General features: G+C 34.9%; 1 protein-coding gene across 6 annotated transcripts in view; it reads right to left on the bottom strand.

Moving 5' to 3' along the window:
* The window catches only part of LOC125050801 (muscle-specific protein 300 kDa), a 157846-nt gene that overhangs the window by 78599 nt on the left and 60390 nt on the right, over positions 1 to 18857 (bottom strand). For all 6 annotated transcript variants that reach the window (XM_047650822.1, XM_047650819.1, XM_047650821.1 and 3 more), the window contains 10 exons: positions 17131 to 18311; positions 16701 to 16907; positions 16012 to 16245; positions 15639 to 15815; positions 15286 to 15529; positions 14741 to 14920; positions 14354 to 14523; positions 13527 to 13731; positions 4689 to 12722; positions 34 to 3761 (listed from right to left, as the gene is read on the bottom strand). In XM_047650822.1, coding sequence (XP_047506778.1) covers positions 34 to 3761; positions 4689 to 12722; positions 13527 to 13731; positions 14354 to 14523; positions 14741 to 14920; positions 15286 to 15529; positions 15639 to 15815; positions 16012 to 16245; positions 16701 to 16907; positions 17131 to 18311 — 14360 coding nt within the window. The remainder of the gene's footprint in view (positions 1 to 33; positions 3762 to 4688; positions 12723 to 13526; positions 13732 to 14353; positions 14524 to 14740; positions 14921 to 15285; positions 15530 to 15638; positions 15816 to 16011; positions 16246 to 16700; positions 16908 to 17130; positions 18312 to 18857) is intronic.

The following is an 18857-nucleotide window of genomic DNA, read 5'->3' as shown; positions in this document are numbered from 1 at the left end:
TTAAAATAAACGAAAAAGACATTATTAACTTACACATATGTATCGTACTCCTCTTGCAATAGAGCCACTTCTTCTTCAATGTCTTCTCTGTCCTCTTCATCAGCGAGCCCACAGGATATCTCCCCTTGCTCTAAGGCTTTTTGAAGTTTTGCTTGCCCTTCTGGTAATTCACTTTCCAATACCTTCAGTTGCGAAATCTTGCTGCTCAGAGACTCTTTATCTCCCGTCGCATCGGAGCACTTACCTAATCTCTCTTTTGCAGCTCTAATCCACTGGACAAAGTCTGTGCCGGAATCGATAAACGCTTGGTGTTGCTCTACAGTTTCTTTTTGCTTTTCGTACAAATCCTTCGCCTGTTTCGATAATGTCTCGTATTTGCTGGTAATTTCAGAAGCAGGAGCTTGTTGCATCAATTCTGAAGCCTTAGAAGTAACAGACTGAATCATGGGCTCAAACGAAACGATATCCTGAACAATATTGTTTGTTTGACGAAGGGTTGCTTTTCTTTCGCCTAAGCTCAGGCCTGTCGTGAGACCGGCAAGGCGATCTTGTCCCTTTTTAGACTTAGCTACTTTCTGTTCGCAAACCTCTTGCAATTTCGCCTCTCTATCGGATATCCATTGTTGAAGCTGTGAATAGCTTGAGCTGTAATCGGCCCATTGCAAAAGTGCAGTTTCGAGATGAACTTTGGCCGTAGTCATTTTCTTAACAAGACGGTCCCATTCATTTTGCAAATCTTTAATTTCTGTGTTAATTTTATCTTTTCCGTCTGACCTAGTGTTTCTCAATACTTTTTCTCCACTGTTTATGGTCGCGTGGACCAAGTTTTGACCTTCTTCGCGACGTTTGAGCAAGTCTTCGATTTGTTCTAAGCGTTTTTGTAATGCTTCCTTACTACTGTTGCTACCTGCCTCACTTCCAATGCGGGTGACTTCCCAGGCATCATCAATCCACTTTTTAGTCTTAGCATAATTATCATCATATGCTTGATGTTGTTCATAGTTGTTTTCGACTTTCTTAAGGACATCATTACCCATGTTAAGCAATACTTGGTATCTGGAGTTTAAATGTCTAAGTTGATTATTGACATAAGTGTCTAAATGAGATGAAAGCAATCCAGCAGAAGAATCATTGAAGTTGTCAAAGTCTACTTTTCCTTTGCTTAGCTGATCAACAATCTCTTTCACTTCGTTAACTTGGCCACCTTTTTCTTTGGCAGTTCCCAACAACGCCACTTTATGGTTTTTAATAAGAATTTCTTTTTGCTGTAACCAATCAGATAACCTTTCATACTCATCTTTGTAATCTCTCCATTGATTCACAATATCCTCGAGCTGATTCTTTTGTTGCTTAATTTCATTAAAGAGCTGATCGAAGCTTTCTTTTAAAGCTTTCATTTCGTTTTTAATTACCACCTGGCCCTCAGGAGATGTACTTGCAAGAAGAACTTCCCCAGTGTGTTGCAAATGTTCTAAAAGAAGCTCTCCCTGAGCTTGCTTGTTAATGAGGGCATCAAGAGGCGCTACAGAATTTTCGATGGCCAATTTATCACTAAGTGGTTTGGATTTTAATGATGGAACCTTTTCTCTCGCTCTTCCGAGCCACTGAATAAGTTCATCGTGGGCTTCTTTATATAACCTGTGATCTTTGTACTGTTCCTCTCTATCGGCAAGTAATTTTTTCACTTTATCATAAAGGGAATCAAACTTATTCAAGGTTTCTTGAGCTTTAGAGGCAGCCTGATTTTGCTGACCACTAGCTAACATTTCGGATGCTTTCGCTTTGAGGCCATCAACCTCTAAACGGTCACAACGAGCTTTTTCTTCAACTTCTTTTAGTTTTTCAAGCTGTGCCCTTTTATCGGTCATGGAACCTGCGAACGGCGTTAATTCTGAAAGGCTATTTTCTAACCAAGCGTTACTTTTTTCTAGAAGCTGTATTTGTTCCAGGAATCCAGCCCATTTTGTAACAGAGTCATCTAACATATTTTTGGTGTCAATCATGCGTGACAAAAGAGCCGACCATTGTTCTTGTAAAGCTACTAATGCATTATTGATAGAATCGTGACCAGTTGGTGCGGTATTAGCCAGAACATTTTGAGCTAATTCTACTAAAGATTGAACTTTTGTAAAACCCTCGTCTTTGGTCAGTAGTAAGTTTTGAATAAGTACCAACTTTGTTTCTAGATCGTCTTGGGAACATGAACTTAGATCGGAACAAAAATCTAGCTTGTCTCTCAGTTCTTCGATCCATTGAGAACACTCTGACACATTGCTTGCAAATTCTTGGTGTGTTTTTACATATTGTTGCCATCTATTGGTTAAATCTTTTACTTTTTGGCATAACATTTGGTATTTAACAGTTAGGTCAGATATTTGAGAACCTCGAGGTCCTAACATTCCGGTATACAAATGTTGTGCTCTTTCTGTAATATTATCAATTTCTAATTCTTTAGCGCGCACCTCTCCTTGCAATTCTTGGAACTTGTTATATTGCTCTTGTTTTTCTGGTAAAGTTGCCTTTAAGTCGACACCATGAATTTGATTGTCTGTGTTTCTTATCCAAGCTAAACATTGGTCTTTCATATTCTCATATTCATTCCACTGTTGAATCTTATTTTCTATTGATTCTATAGTTTTGTTAATGAAGGACACCAATCCTTCCCATTCTTGGTGAGATGCATCAATTTGATTTCTAATGTTGGTTTGGCCACCGCTGATTGTTCCTGGTAATACTTTCTCACCAATACTTCGTATTTTATCGATGCGGTTTTTCTCTTCAGGTAAACTTAATTGCAACGACTTTAGCTTCTCGCAATTACTACTCAAAGCCACTCTTTCTAAGTTAACGTCTCCCCACAGCTGAGCTGTATTATGGGTAGCTTCAACCCATTCTTGCAAATCCATAACTGCTTTAGAGTATTGTTGGTGATTATTAACAATAGCTTCATATTGTTCTACAAATGATTTAGCTCTTTTAAGTATAGTTTCTTGTCTATTCTTCAACTGATTGATGTTTTTCTTGATGTCTTCAGTCACGTCAGGTAGACTTTGAGCACGCATTTCGAGTTCGGCAATATCTTGTTGATGAGATAGGGCATCTTGTAAGTATTCTCTGTAAACATTTAATTGGCTTCTTTTTTCATCTAAGGTTGCCTTAAGTTCAATTTCTTTAGGTAAATTTTTCTCGGCAAGAGCTAGCCAGTCTTGTACTGTCTTAAGATTATCTTCGAATGAAGACCATTTATTTAGCTCAGAATCCAGATTACGTTCAGCCTTTGTAATATTCTCAAACAGATTATCAACAGCATGTTGTACATCTTGAAGTTGTTGTTCAATAATCTCTTTACCGTCAGGTGAAGTAGAAGGATATAACTTCTCTCCCAGTTCAAAAGTATTGTTAACAAGAAGTGTAGCGTTTCGTCGTTGACTTAACAGATCGTTAAGGCTTTCTCGCTTAGCGGCTATTCCCTCAGGAGTATTAGACAAATTCTTCTGGCATTCATCAAACTTATGTTGAGCTGTTGTAATCCAATCAATACATTGTCTATTTTTCTCCTGATACGCATTGTGGTCATTCACTGCTTGTTGACATTTTTTTACTAACTCTTTGGCCGTGGAATGCACAGATTGGAATCGAGATGTCATTTGCTGTAAATTCATAGTGATCCTAGTATCATGGCAATTTTCTATAAGGTCACTAAATTCATCTGTAACTTTGTCAACATCATTTTCTGCCTTTTTCAAGTTAGCTGAAATAGCCTGAAATAATAATTAAATAAAATTTTTAACAAACCGTTTAACTGGAAAGTAACGTAATTAGTATCATAGACGACAACCAATTAGGTTCTACTATTATTTGCCACCTACACCATTTCATTATTAACTCAGACTAAATAATACGATTAGTAACAATTACACCATTTTATACCTTTTCCGACAAAGATAAAGTAGCGTTATTATTAGTATGCCCAAGACATACCCCTCTATTTATAAAAATTAAATCATTCCATTTGAACTTTTTCAACAAACACAGACAGTGTGTTCCTTTCATCACAATTTAACAGAAAGAGACGAATGAGCTCTTAAGTTAAAATAGTGTTATTGGACTGATTTACTTTCTATGAATAAAGGAAGTCAGACTAAAAGATCGCTAAGTTATCATTGTATTATTTAAGTGATATTAGGGATCAATCTACGGAAAATTAGAATAATTAAGTTCTACTGTGTTTTGGTAATAAATTTTGTCTATTGTCCCTTACTTGTTCCAATGCTTCGCCCAAACTAATCACTGCATTCAAATCAGACTCGTGATTATCAATCGTCCTACTCAAATCCTGTTTAAAACGTGCCAAATAAATAATACGATTTTTTATATGCAAGTACTTGTCTGAGAATAATACAGACTGACAACGTGATAATTGTAGAATTTGAAGATAAGTCCCTTCATATTATCATCCCACATAAAGCAATTAAAAATTCAGGGCCAAAAAAGTACATACTTAATAGTAATATTTCTACTTATTTTTATCCTAGTCAAAATCACAATCTTGACTAGGATGTGGCACACCACATTTTTATAGATTTCTTCCCAGGTATAGGTGCTGGTAAACTAGATACACTGGGATGATTATTATAATGTATTTTAATATACATACACTAGTAAATGTCAAAACAAATATTACATACCTGATATTTATTGAGTTGATCTATTTTCTCTTCCAATGTAGCTTTAGGTGTATAAGTTTTAAGGCTCATTTCGGTATCACTAAGCCAGTGCTGAAGACGATCATTGGCGTTGTCAAACTCTATCCATTGCTGTATCTTAGCTTCTATACCACGTTTTACATCATGGACAGTGGTCGTAAACTTCTCTAAATCAGCTTTAAGTAAGCCAAGTTCCCGGAACATTGCTTCTTTGCCACGTGGAGATAGTTTATCGGAATGGCTTTCGATCAAATCTAATAGTATTTTAAGTTTGTTATTACCAGCTGGAATGGCATCCAAAAGTTCTTGAATTTTCGTCAATTTATTTTGTAATGCGGCTTTATTACCGGTAAAGTCTGATAAGAGATGAAGCCTGTCCCATAAATTCTTTTGATAATCTTGTAAAGATTTCTGTTGATCAGTAAATTGTTGATATATTTCGTAAGTACTTTCATGATTGTCGATGATGGCAGTCAGTCTACTAGTGAGTGCATTATACCTGTCCCAAATAGACTTAATAATAGATGTTGTTTCTTCAGTTTCTTTTTTACTTGATTGAATACTGGCTGCTACAGTTTTTGCTTTATCGGTAACCGTTTCTATAACTCTTTTATGGGAAGATATCTCTTGCAATAATGTTTTGTTTTTTAATATTTTACTTTTAATTTCTTGAGCAGAATTAAGTTTGGCCTTTTCTTCATTCTCTACTACTTTTTCTTTTTCATCTAACCAAGACAAAGTTTGTTGTAAAACATCCTGATAACTAGACCACTGCAATGTCTGTGATTCATATTCTTTTTGCTGTTGTGCGATACTATCATTGAATTTATCCCACCTTTCCCTGAGTGATCTTATATCAGCGCGTATATTTTCTCGGCCTGAAGCTGCTGTTTCTGGCAGTACTTTATCGCCAGCAGTTGCCAATATGCTCATTTTATGTTCACCGTTGTCTTTTTCTAGTAAGAAAACTTGCAGCTTATTACCTTTATTTTCAATACTTAGTTTATCTTCGATCATTTTCGATAGCTGTTCTTCTAGTGGTCTCAGCCATAAATCAAACTCACTTTGCAATTGGTTAAATTTCTTATGATCACCGACAAGTTCGGACCAATGTGTTACAATTTCTTTTGATATTAGATGCAATTGTTGGTAGCGACTATTGACTTGTGTTACAAGTGGTTTAAGTCTTTCAACTCCACTTAATTGTATAAGGCTGTGAGATTCATCAACAAAACTGTCAATTTCCTTTTCTTTCGTGTGAATAGCGTTACGAAGGTCGACATATCGTTGAAGCTGGTCTTCTTTTTCTTGTAAAGTAGAACAAAGAGCCTGATCACGACATTTGGATTCCATGTCTTTTAGCCACTCAGTCAAATTCTCAATCGATGTTTCAAAGGTGTTCCAAACAATTAACGTCTGCTTTAGTCTTTGTTCTGACATGTCAATGCTCTGGACAGCATTACGTAATTGTTGTTGTAAATTATCAATTTCTGTCTTTATCAAAACATTACCAGCCTCCGATGTACTTTTACTTACAATTGTAAAAACAGCTCTTATTTCATCTAATTTATTGGAACCAACTTTTTCAATATCTTTTAATGCTATAGCAGACTGTAATTTTCGTATAATTTCAGGCTTTTCACCAGTAGCATTTTCAATATCCAATAACTTTTCTGATTGACCGCTTATCCATTCCTTATATTGTTGGATAAGTCGACTTAGATCTTCGTGTCTCTTGACACATTCTTCTAAATTCTCTTGAAGATTTTGAGATTTAGTAACTATATTTTGGAATAACTGCTTTATAGATTGCAAATACACATTCAATGATGCATCATGAGTTTGATCAACTAATTGCTGTGCTTTGTCACAAACAGATTCTACAAGCTGTTGGTGAGTCATAATTTCTTGGTGCATAATTTTATGATTTTGTAATTGAGCCTTTTTTTCTTCTAGCGATGCCTTAAGTTCTGTGTGTTTTTGCATAGCACGTTCTACGTCCTTTAACCATTTTGTTAGCTGTTCCTGAGCCAAAGAAAAATCGGAAAATTGAAGTAAACATTGATCCAACTTATTAACAGTTTCCTGAAAACTATCACCGAAACTATCCCACAAAGATCTTACTTTACGTATTTTCTGACGAATAACCTCTCTGCCATCGGGACTTGTGTGTGCATACAGTTTTTCTCCAAGACTAAGGAAATCTTCAAAAATAGGCGTTTTCTTGTTTCTGGTTTCATAGAGTTCTTTAGCTTTATTTTGCTTCTCTTGCAGAACAGCATAATCTCCGACAATTTCATTTAAATCTTGTAATTCACCAAGCATCCCACCAAGCCAATTTTCCATGTCGTTATATTCATTTTCAAACGTTCTATGTTCGGACACAAATACTTCATACTTTGATATGAGCTCGTTCACTAAGTTGTTCAACGTATGGAATCTAGTAGCCAATTTTGAAGTTTTATTTGTTATTTCTGTCTCATTTGTTATATTTTGAGTATCAGATAAAGCATTGAAACTCGTCGTTTTCGCAGTCAGTTCATTTTGTATTTCTTTTAGTCGTTGCAAATGTGCTACTTTCGCTTCCAGGGTACTTTTTAAGCTTTGATCTCTAACTAGATTTTCTTTAATCTTAAGCCATTCTTCTAATTCATCCAGCGTTCTTTGACTGTTATTCCACTGTTGCAAAGTTTCTTTAAGTCTCTTATCTTGGTCTTGACATTGATTTTCAAATTGATCCCAAGTTGCTTTTAATTGTTCAAATTCACTTATTAAAACAGGGTGACCATTGGGACTGGTAGATTCTAAAACTTTATGCAATTGTTGTTTAAGATTGTCTAAAGCCTGTTTTAATGCTAGTGATTTGGCCGAAACCTTTTCAATTACAGCTAGTTTATTGTCAATATCATCTTTTTGTGTGACAACGCCATAGTGCAACATACTATTTTCAGCTACAATATGGTTAATGGTATCGCGCGTTTCTTCAAACATTTGAACATATTTTTCATGATCAGAGACGTGACTTTCATATGATTTTATTCTATTTTGTATTGCGGTTGACATATTTGTATATTTATCTATAACGTTACTAAGACTTTTTTCAGCTTCGTCATCGGGCATTAATTTAATCTTCTCTGTAAGTTGTGAAAGCATAGATTGGTGCAATTCTACTTCTTGGTGTAATATTTTATTTGCATGTAAATGAGCTTTTTTGTCTGGTAAAGTAGGACACAACTTAAATTCTCCCAATTCATTTTCTTTGTCGCTTATCCACTTTTGAACTTGGTTAAAGGTATCATCAAAGGACGATCTCTTGTTAAGAGTAGTTTCAATGTCCTTGATTACGTTATTTAGGGAATCTACAGAATCTTCAAACAAATCGCGCAACGTTCGCAACTCATTTCTGACTTTTTCACGCCCTTCTGGTGTTATGCCACTAAATAACGATTCACCAGTTTCAATAGCACTATTGAGCAACCGTTGGCCTAATTCTTTATTTTCATTTAGCTTTTTAACCTGTTCTAAGTCAGCCACTGATGGCTTAGAATGTTTGCTCATAGCAGCTAAGTCGACTATATTAGCATTGGCTTCTTGTAACCAATTTTTGAAATCGCTTGTTGTTTTCTCGTACTTTTCTTTATTTTTCTTTAAGTCACTTAAACGTTTAATGTGGTTATCTATGAACCTGTCTACAGTTTGATATCTATTCACTAAATGATTAATATATTGTGTTACTCTAGAATCAGGATTTTTTGATAGCACACTTTCTCCAATTTCTGTAAGCCTGTTTATTTCACCACTATAGTTTTTAATCTCGTTGTGCAAACCTTCAAGTTGAATAATTTTATTGTCAATATCATTTAAATCGCTGAGATTAGCTGCTTCTAAACGAACTTGGTTTTCTTTTTCTCGTAACCATTCTGAAACCCGTTCTAATAATGTCTCATAATCTTGCCACGCATCAATATTTTCTTGCAACCTATTTTTTATTTCGTCGTAATTTGACGACAATACATCCAAGTTTTTCTGTGCTTTTTCTGTTTGCACGGCAGCTTCTTGGGCACTAGCTGGTTCGGCTACAATTCGTAAAGTTTCACAAGCGTCTTTTAATTCCTTAATTTTTTTGTGGCATTCTTCAATACCCGTCCCGACTTCGAGTAGTGCGGCGCTTTTTACCTCGAGGTTGTATTTATCATTATTAGCATCCGGCATGCACCATCTTGTCTTATCATCCAATATCTTTAAATTTCTGTTAAACATGCTAAGTTTATCCGTGAATGATTTTTGTAAGAAAGTAAGAAGCGTAGTTTCAGTTTTATTTGCGTGTGTCAAGACGCTTTCAAACCTTTTCTGAAGATTACTAAGTTCTTTTGGTACCAATGACTCGTAGAAACCAGGATAATTAGCATTCATTTCAGATACGTTTTGCGATAAGTTATCTATCTCGTCATTCAAATTTTGAAGTTCAGCTTTACATAACTGGCACTTTTTCAAACGATCCAATATTTTACTATTATCACCGGACATATCATCACATTTTATAATATCATCACGTACTTTGCTTACCTTATCTGAAAGACGTTTAATAGTATCTTTAAATTTATTTTCCTTTGATTCGAGAGATGATACAGCACTTTCTAAATTGTCAGCCAAAGATTTTAGAGCATCAAATTCATTATCTAAATATTCAACAATTGACGATACTTGTGCCGCAGGTATACTCTTATTTAGATTTGTAATTTGTTCACATTTAGTAATTATACTGCCTTTTAACCCTAAATATAATGGGAGTTCTTCTTTGTATTTCATAAGGTGATTTTGTCCAAACCTTATTTCTAGGTTATCACAAGCATTACCGAGATTCTGACCGGTTTCACTAAGCCATTGTACTACTTGATTTTTGACGTCATCAATTTGTCGCCAGACTAACAGTTGGGAGTCCAAATCTTGGATTCTTTTAATAATTGTATCATTTACTTTTTCCCAGTGTGTTTGAGTATTTAGGAAAGCGTCTTCTAAAGGAGAAGTATCAAAACCACCTAGGGTAGAAGCCTGTTTAAGTACAGATTGCTTTATTACATCCATTTGGTCCAACAAGCCTTTAGAGCGTTTTAGCACTTCATACGACTTTTTCGCTTTCTCTAATGCCTGTGCCGTTTGAATGTAATCATTTGGTGCATTTTTACATTCATTGTATAGTTGTTCTGCTCTAGACATTTCCCTATCAAAAGCTACATTAAAGTTCTTTAATTCTTGTAGAGTTGATGAAAGTAATATGCACTTATTTTTAGTATCACGAACGGCGTTTACAACTTGGTCCCAGCTATTGTCCGCTGCGGAGAGAGCGTTTTGAATGGTGCCCATATTTTGTTGATCTTCACGCATTAAATGCAGTCCTTCTTCTCTCAGTTCCTTTCTTACAGATTGTTTGTCTTTTAATTCTGCATCTAAACGATCCAATTGTTCAGTCATCTCTTGTATTGTTGCATCTGTTAAAGGTGCAGGTTTCTGAGACATGTCATTAAGGGAACTCTGAATATTTTGCAGAATATCCGACAAAGATTTATGCTGTACGTTAAACTTGTCCCAGCGAGCGCCAACTTTTTGAACCAGGTCTCTTTTTGAAATAGTTTGATTTAGCAAAGTTTCTGCCTTTGTTTCGATTTCTTTCACCAAGCTAGACGGTGAAATAAGTCTTCCTGTGTTTTGATCAGTTACTTTTATCTTTGAAGGACCGTCTAACAATGCAACGTTCGTCTTTTTCTCTGGTACTTTGGTTAGTATATTAACAAGTTCTTGGCGAAGAACTTCGTAGCTTTCCGGTGTTAATTTTGGTCCATCAATTTGATACTGTATGTGGTTCAATTGTTGCTTATTGTCTTCATACCAGTTCAATAAATCGGACCATTTTTGAAGAATGGTTTTATTTTGTTGAATAGTACTTTCAATCATTTGATAGTTATCTGCAATGTTTGAATAGGTGTCATTTAAGGAACGCATTTCTTCTGGATGGGATGCGAGTGTCATATTCTTAACTTCATTATAAATATCAGTGAATTCCGGTGCCTTCGCTGCGTGTTCCTGAAGTAAAACATGCATTGACTGAAGAGTCGGCTCGACTCTATCCGAATTTATTTGATCATAGCTTTCGGTTTTTCTTCTGAAATCAGTTATCCAGTTGTCAAAGTTATGCAATTTTGTAAGGAATTCTTGTTTAACAATTATTTTATCAGACAACTCGTTTATTCTTGATCTTACAGTTTCCGCTAGGTTGTTCGTTCGCTGTTTAATGTCATTTACCTTATTTTTCAATAAATTAGCACCTTCTGGTTGTACACTATGACAAATATTATCGCATGTTTGAGATAACGTTATTATTTTAGCTTGCTGTTGTGAAATTTCATTTCCAAAAGACTTCAATTTGTTTAATTCTCGATCAAGTTTTTCTACTTGCGGTGTTTCTACATTAACATTTCGACTATTAATCAGCTTTTCCCCATTATCTATCCAAAGTTCAATTTTTTCTGCTTCCTTTTCAAAAATCTCCCATTGGGCTGTTAGTTTTTCTAATTTATTATTCCATTGGTCTGCTAGGTCATGGACAATTGCCCACCTAGAATGTATTGCATCCACTTCATCAGGAGCACTCGTTTTGCCTGAGAGTTGATGGCTTACACTGGACAATATCTGTAGGTTCATCAATTGTTTGTCACAGTCGGTCACCAATGCTCTCGACTGCTGCTGCAATTGCTGTGCTTCCGGCAATGTTGTTGGTTTAGGAAGGCTGCCTAACTTCAGTTCAGCTTCTTCAATCCATGGTTTAATTTCTGCGACTCCTTTTTGATATTTTTGCCAGCTAGCAAGATCGTGCTCTACCACTTTCGTTTGTTGTTCAGTGCATCTTTGTAGATCAGCCATCATTTTTTCAAGTAAAGCAATGTCACCTTTAAGTCTATTGGAATCTTGAACTCGATGTTCAACAGCCAGTTTACTTCCTTGTTCGGCGACATTTCTAATAATATCCATTTTCTCGGCGATAACTTTTTGCAACACTTGAGATTTTTCTACTCTTTCTTCGGGCGTTATGGTTTCAGATTGAATTTGTGATATTAAAGCCGGACTCTCTTTCTTAATCCAATCACGGACATCGTCGAGTTTACGCTCAATTTTAGTCCACTCTACGTTAAACTTTTCAAGGTGTATAACCTTTGTCTGCACTTCATCTTGCACTCTATCTAGCTTATGTTCAATAGTTTCTAAATCTTTTTCTATGACTGGTTTTGGCTTATTAGCTGTTAGAGATTGCAATTCTACATAGGCTTGTTGCAATTGCGGTAATCTTTCTGCTTTTGCTTTTTCTATATCAGCGTTAACAGCATGCGTTTCCTGCAATTCACGGCTTATGCTAGAGACACCGAGCTCTAAACCAGGATGCGCAACAAAATTTTCAATTTTATCTATATCAGAGAGCAATTCTTCTTTCTGATATTCGTAATTAGACCACACTTTTTGGGTATCACATAGCTTATGTAGGCGGTCAGTATTCGATTCATAAGCAACATTCCATCCAGATTCAAGATTCCTGACATCTTCTCTGACAAATGCTGGAGCATTTGCATCTTTAATGAGTTCCTTTCCACGTTGCAACATGGACATAACGGAAGGCCTCTGCCTATCTAGTTTCTGGACAGTAGCTTGCTGTTCAAGTACTAATTGTTCAACTTGCTGTAGAGATTGAGGTTCAGGTTCAACCATTGCATGTTTCTTAGCATTTTCTAATATACAAATAACTTCATGTACTTCTCGTCTGTATGTGTAACATCTAGTGTAGGTCTCAGTCTTAATCATAGTAATTTCAATAGTGGGTATGAGATTTTTATATCTTGAAATTAGATTTTCTAATTTAACCTGTTCTTCTTGAGCTTCATTATCAGAACAGTGATTCGAAAGCATATCCAATGTTTGTACAAGCCATTTCATGTCTTCACGTTTTCGGTCGGCTTCACGACAAATGTTCTAAAAATATTAAATTCATAATAGTATTACAAAATTTTAAATAAAAAACCAACATTCGTCCTAATCAATGCAATAATTGATACATCAAAAATTTAAAATATTTACCATTAATTCTCGCAGCTTTAGTCCAAAGAGAGCATTAACAATAATAGGTTTTATAAAGTTTACCATTTTCATCACTCAAGTGTGGAAAAAAGATGTTTATGAAAACAATTTAAGAATGACCAATAAAATTAAAAGAAATGAAATAAATATTCATATCCTCAGTGGGATTTGTACACAATAACATTATGCAAGATTAAATTTGCTTGCTTTTTTGTAATTTATACATTCTAATATAACACAAGTCAACAAAAAAAATATATTTTTTTGAGTCTGTTATTTAGTGAATATTTTCTGATTGTATACATCGAAAAAGAAGCAGAAACTCTATTTATAATAAATAAAGTTTGCTTTTGTACCTTTACACAATGTATATACAATTCAATGTAAATAGAGCTCTTTCATAAAAAATAAATTTCGTTGTAGTAACTACAAAAGCAAACTTTAATAGATAAAAATATTTTTTCTTTAATTAGTTAGGCATAAGTAATCAAAATCAGAGGTACAGAACGCAGACTCAAAATTCGTGTTGACCCGTGTAATTTATTGATGAATGTGTCATACACAAATGCAAAAATTATTAATTCATATTTTCTTGTATTTTTAAGTTTTGAAACTTATAAATAAATAAAAAAATTATAAACATGGTGTTGAATAGAAAGTAAATCAATCTATATAAACCTAAATATTATGATCTGTTACCTGAAATATTGTTTTTTCTCTTTCAAATGCTTCAGCTGAGTCAACTTCTCGAACAATGCTGTCCATAGTCCTATCAACATGGTCCATCCACCTCTCCATTTCCCCAAATCTCGCTCTATAAGCATCCCACTTAGCTGGAATCTGTTGAAGTTGTTGTCTGAAGTTTTCTACTCGATGTACTGTAGATTCCCATTGTTGTTCACATCTAAAATCAAAGAAAAAGAAGTAAATCTGATGTTGTAATAATTTTAGTGTGCTTTCTGGGGAATAAAGCCTCAGTTACTAATAAAAAATAAATTCAGTTATGAAATGATGAAATCAATTGATTGTTTATACTACCATGTACTTAAAGTTCTTATATTGTATGGTATTGTATGTTCAATGTCATAATATTTGACACATTTAAATTTCAGTATTAATTTGAACCTTAAACAGAATTGTTATTACTTAAAGTATGTTTATGTGAAATATATATTTATGTATTTTACAAGTATGTAATTACAATACATAAATATATATTTTGAGTATTTTATATAACTAGCATTTTAGCACAAAAATGCCACAGATATTTTAGTATTTTGATTATGTTTATAAAAATTGTTCAGTTCTATAAATTGCCACATTTTTTTGGAAATAAATTGCCATATTGCTTACAATTCATTTTAAGGCAAGTTATTACTAGGGGTAGTTTCTTGTATATAGCTTAGCCAGACTTTTTAGACATTTCTGTTTTAAAGAGATAGGTAAACTTTTCCTTACCACAAACCATTATCTGATAAGTTACAAAGTTGTGGAATATGAACTTGTATAAACAATAAAAGTTTTACCTTCGCAGCTCTTCGTCAAGGCTTGTGTCTCCAGTTTGATGTGTATAGCTACTGGAAATTTTATTCAGGTTCTGAAGACATTGTTCAACTTGCATCACCTTGCCCTGATTACGGAAGTATTCCTCATTTCTGATAAGAATGCCATCAGCATCATTACTTTGATTGAAGGCCTGAAATATTTTAATGAAATATTAACTATTTCCATTCAACAATAACATTTAATAAATAAGTAAGACAACTAATAAGAAAACAACAAATGTATTGAGAATAAATTCATGGCAAAAGCAAGTTACAGTGACATCCAGTTATTATTTTTTGGAAGCAACTTCTTACATTAGAAAGGAGTTGCGCCAAAGTAACTTTTTTTACTATAACTAATGTAAGTACCTGCTCCTCATAAGCGATTTCCTTTTCGATATCTTTGATACAATGATGGAAGACGGTCTCATCCAATTTGAATTCTTGTCGCATAAGATGTGGCGGCGCGCGCTCAAGTAATTCCTTCCATCTTCTCTGCAGCTCTTCTACTGTTCGAACTACACCGGCTCTATCTTCTTCCTTCACCAACTGTTAGGAATAAAATTCCAAATATTTTTTTACGTCTCATAAGATTTCGCAAGTTTTGTTAACTCTGTTCACATATTTGTTGAAAATAAAAATAATACAACTAAAATGTTAATATTTTCGTGTACGATAAATAAACATGCGTAAATCAATATATTGTAATCATTAAACAATAAGCACTTAAGCCTTAGCACACTACACTCTACAGTAATATGACAGTGTCACTTCAATCTTCATCGTAGATTATGACAAATTACAAACTAATGAATCTGTGGTCACCATCATGTTCATCATAGGTTTTTCATCATAATCAAATTTTTGTGTTTAATAACTTATAATTTTTAATTATTATCAATTGCTAAACGTACCTCAACAAGCTCTCGTCCTGATCTGACAAGTTCTGACACGGCTCTTTCGTCAGCTCCATGGAAGAACTGTTCATGTAGATGGAGCGCTTGCTTATTGTCAACTCTGTTATCAGCAAGCAACGCTTCAGCTCTAGACGCCCAGTCTTCAACAATACGTTTCTTGGTTTCGAAATCTTCCCAGGCGCGAACCAAACGTTGCAAATCTGCTTCACGCCGAGTTGCCTCGGATGATACGTGGGCAAATCTGAAAAGAAAATATTAATTTTCCAATTGTACACTTTTTACTACGTATACACAGTTCCCTTATATGTGATAAGGGAACTTATATAAAGGAATTTCATAAAAGTATTCACCTCTCATTAAGATCCCTCATTAGAGAAAGTTGATCGCTGACGTCTGCGCTTTTATCCATTTCAGCTGCCTTTACAATATTCTGGAATACTTTGTTTTTGCTTTCCAGCATTGATCTATAGTATGTTGTCCGTGAGAAGAATGTTCGATGGATTTCATATGTTTCTTCTATCAACTCACTGTTAAAAGAAAAAGATATTTGTAAAGTAAAGAAGTGTAGTGTTTGTTCTTCTAAACATTTATAATGTTCCAAAAAATAATTAAGGATAACTTTACATTTAATTATTAAAATAATTGAATTATAAATAACTCAATATTACTGACAAACCGTCCTTAATAAAAACCAAATAAAATACGTTATAACTTGAAACTAACCGCCTAGATTCGGTAGTGGATCGAAGGGCGTTTTCGGCCTTATCCAGCCACTGTCCAATTTCTTTTTGTCCTGTCTCCAATGACTCGTGCTGGACCAATAGCTGCCGATATTGATGCAACTTTACGGGGACAGTAGCCCTTACTTTGACTAAGGCTTCCTTTTGCTGTTTCAGTTTGTTCATGTTTGCCTCAACTTCGTCTCGAGGTAACTCAGCGATTGCGTTTTGGAATGTCCTGGAAGTCCAAATTATTTGATTATGTGTTTAAAATATTTATTTATTTATTATTTTTTTATTAAAACTGCATTACAATATAATTTTTTTACATAATTAAAAGAAAAGAAGGGCATCTGGCGACCTTATCGCTTTCGAGCGATCTCTTCCAGGCGACCACTGTGAGAAAAAAAATCTATTAAATTACATAAGATGTGCAAAAATACATATTATAGTTATTAAGAAAAACAGGAAAAAAAAACAAACTAAACTAATGAAGGTTACATGAAAAATAAAAAGTAAAATATTCTTTGTTTTGCTTTTCTTAACCATTATTTAATTTCTAGGTTCATCCATCAGTTTCATTCACACTAGCAACACCACCGTAATTTTATACTTAAATTTAAAAGCTTAATTTATTATATTTTCAATGTATAATTAACTAAATTAAATTATCTCATAAAAGTCCAATATTACCTGCTTATTGACTTGAAGAGTTCTTCGTGTTGTTCAATTTCTGAGTTAAGTTGTAAAAGTTGATCAATATATGTTTGTATATCATTTGTGTTCGCTCGTGGGTGCCGGGAAAGCAGATTCTCAGCGCCTGTTAGCCACGAGTCTAGGTTTTGAATCCCATTCGCCAGTTCGCGTCTATGGCGAAGAGCGTCACCTCCTCTGACGTATCTAATAAAAAAGTACTCATTATATTAACAATACTACATAATATATCGAAAGACCCGTGAAGAACACATTGACCTACAGGTACGGTACGATCCGATTAATTTGATTAATTCGTGAAATATCATATTAAGAAAAAGTTTATTTTTTCACTATATAAAGATTATAATAATTATGTACGCAAATTGCTATAAATGGAAATGATATTGTACCATTTACTAAAGCTTACCTTTCTGCTTCTTCCCAGACTCGTTCCCATCTTTCTGTGATTTCCACGTACTTCCTTTTAATTTCTGAGCTATGTTCCTCCGTACATGTTGCTGCCAGGAAGCCTGCAGCGTCTCCCAACAATTGATGCTTCTCCTTCCACACTGTCAAATCTTGGAAGAACTCGAGCCTCTCGTCCTCAGAAACTCGTAGCATGTGCTGTGCTTTATCTAGCCATGTTGTGAATTGGTCCGATAGCATCGTCCACCTTTCCCAGTGAGCAATTACTTCCTCGAGTACACTTCTAGCGCATCTCACATCAGATGCAACTCTCCTCCACGTTTCAGACACATCTCGTAAAAACACATCAATCTCTCTGGCTTCACTCCTATCTACTTCACACACTCTCTTATACTCCTCAGCTACCTGCTTTATATCAACGTAAGCTCTATCAAATTCTTGGAATATTTTATTCTTTATTACAAAATTGTCATAATCTTCTAATAAGGCACGTACATGATCGATTCGACCGTATTTACCGGTCCAAGCGGCTAGTTTAGCCTTCGTTAATTCGGTGAAAGCAACGATACAGCATTTGTGTTCGAGATATTTCAATCTCGCTTTTCTTTGGGGAGCGTTACGACTCACTGTCTGTAATCGCTCCTGCATACTCTGCAGTCTTTCAGGGGGAATTTGGGACGCGTCGGAAGATCTCAGAGCGGCTTCAAATCGCTCTACGACAGCTGGTAAGTCTGCGAAGAATCTTGTGTGTTCCTCTAGTTTTTCACTGATGATAGCCGCTGTCCTCTCATCGAAGGCGGTCGGTATTTCATCGAAGTAAAGTAAGAATTCAGCTCGGGCTAGCCACTCCCCAACAACACGGAAATCTCCGGGTAAATCTGAATCGAGAAGCCAGAGCCATTTCCTGTGCAGTCGTTCTAGTTCTACCCAGAGTGCAACAAGTTCTCGCCAGGAACTGGGAGCGATAGCTACTAGGCTCTGTGTGTACATGAGCTTCTCCAGCTTGTGATACAATGGCTCGCGGGCTAATCTGTCGGTTTCCGCCAGGAGATAATCATGGTAATTCCTGGAGAGAGTTCTAGAGTCATATTGTCTTTGAAGTATGGTAACGCGCTCTGCGAGCCACGCCCGTAATAATCCGTACTCTTCTTGTACTGCCGCTACTGCGTCTGGTCCTGTCGTCTACAAAACAGTTTAGAATAATAAGTTATAGTCAAACTCAAACTCAAATCTTTTTTGCATTTCATGCTTTATTAGTTTACATGTCACAAAGTTACTTTAGAATTATTTTAGGTTAGCACGAATAGTGTTTTTATTTTTTTATACATCAATGTGGATAAAGTTACGGAACGTGGTTGTAAATGAATGATTAAGAGGTCATTTGTTATTCTCAGAAACTAAATGAAAAATGACATTCGTGAGAATGCTAATTTTAACCACACAATGTGAATAGAATAATTTTCTCATCCATCATGTGAGATAAATAAACAAAGAGCAATCAATATTAATATACTTTACTCAATTAACACACTGATTGTGTAGTAGTGTAATTAATGCATTTTATTGGTTTAATATAATAATAATTTTATATTTAGGTAGTTTTAATTGCGTTATAATTTACAATTATAGTATTGCAGGGTCCCAAAGATACGATCGCTACTAAAGTGAGTAATTTGGCGTGTGTTCGCACGACTACAACTACTCATAAACAAACTCCACCTAAAACCT

Source organism: Pieris napi, chromosome 7 (genome assembly GCF_905475465.1).
Source record: "Pieris napi chromosome 7, ilPieNapi1.2, whole genome shotgun sequence".
Lineage (NCBI taxonomy): Eukaryota > Metazoa > Arthropoda > Insecta > Lepidoptera > Pieridae > Pieris > Pieris napi.
The sequence above is the reverse complement of the archived record's forward strand: the minus strand, read 5'-3'. Positions and strand labels throughout refer to the sequence as shown.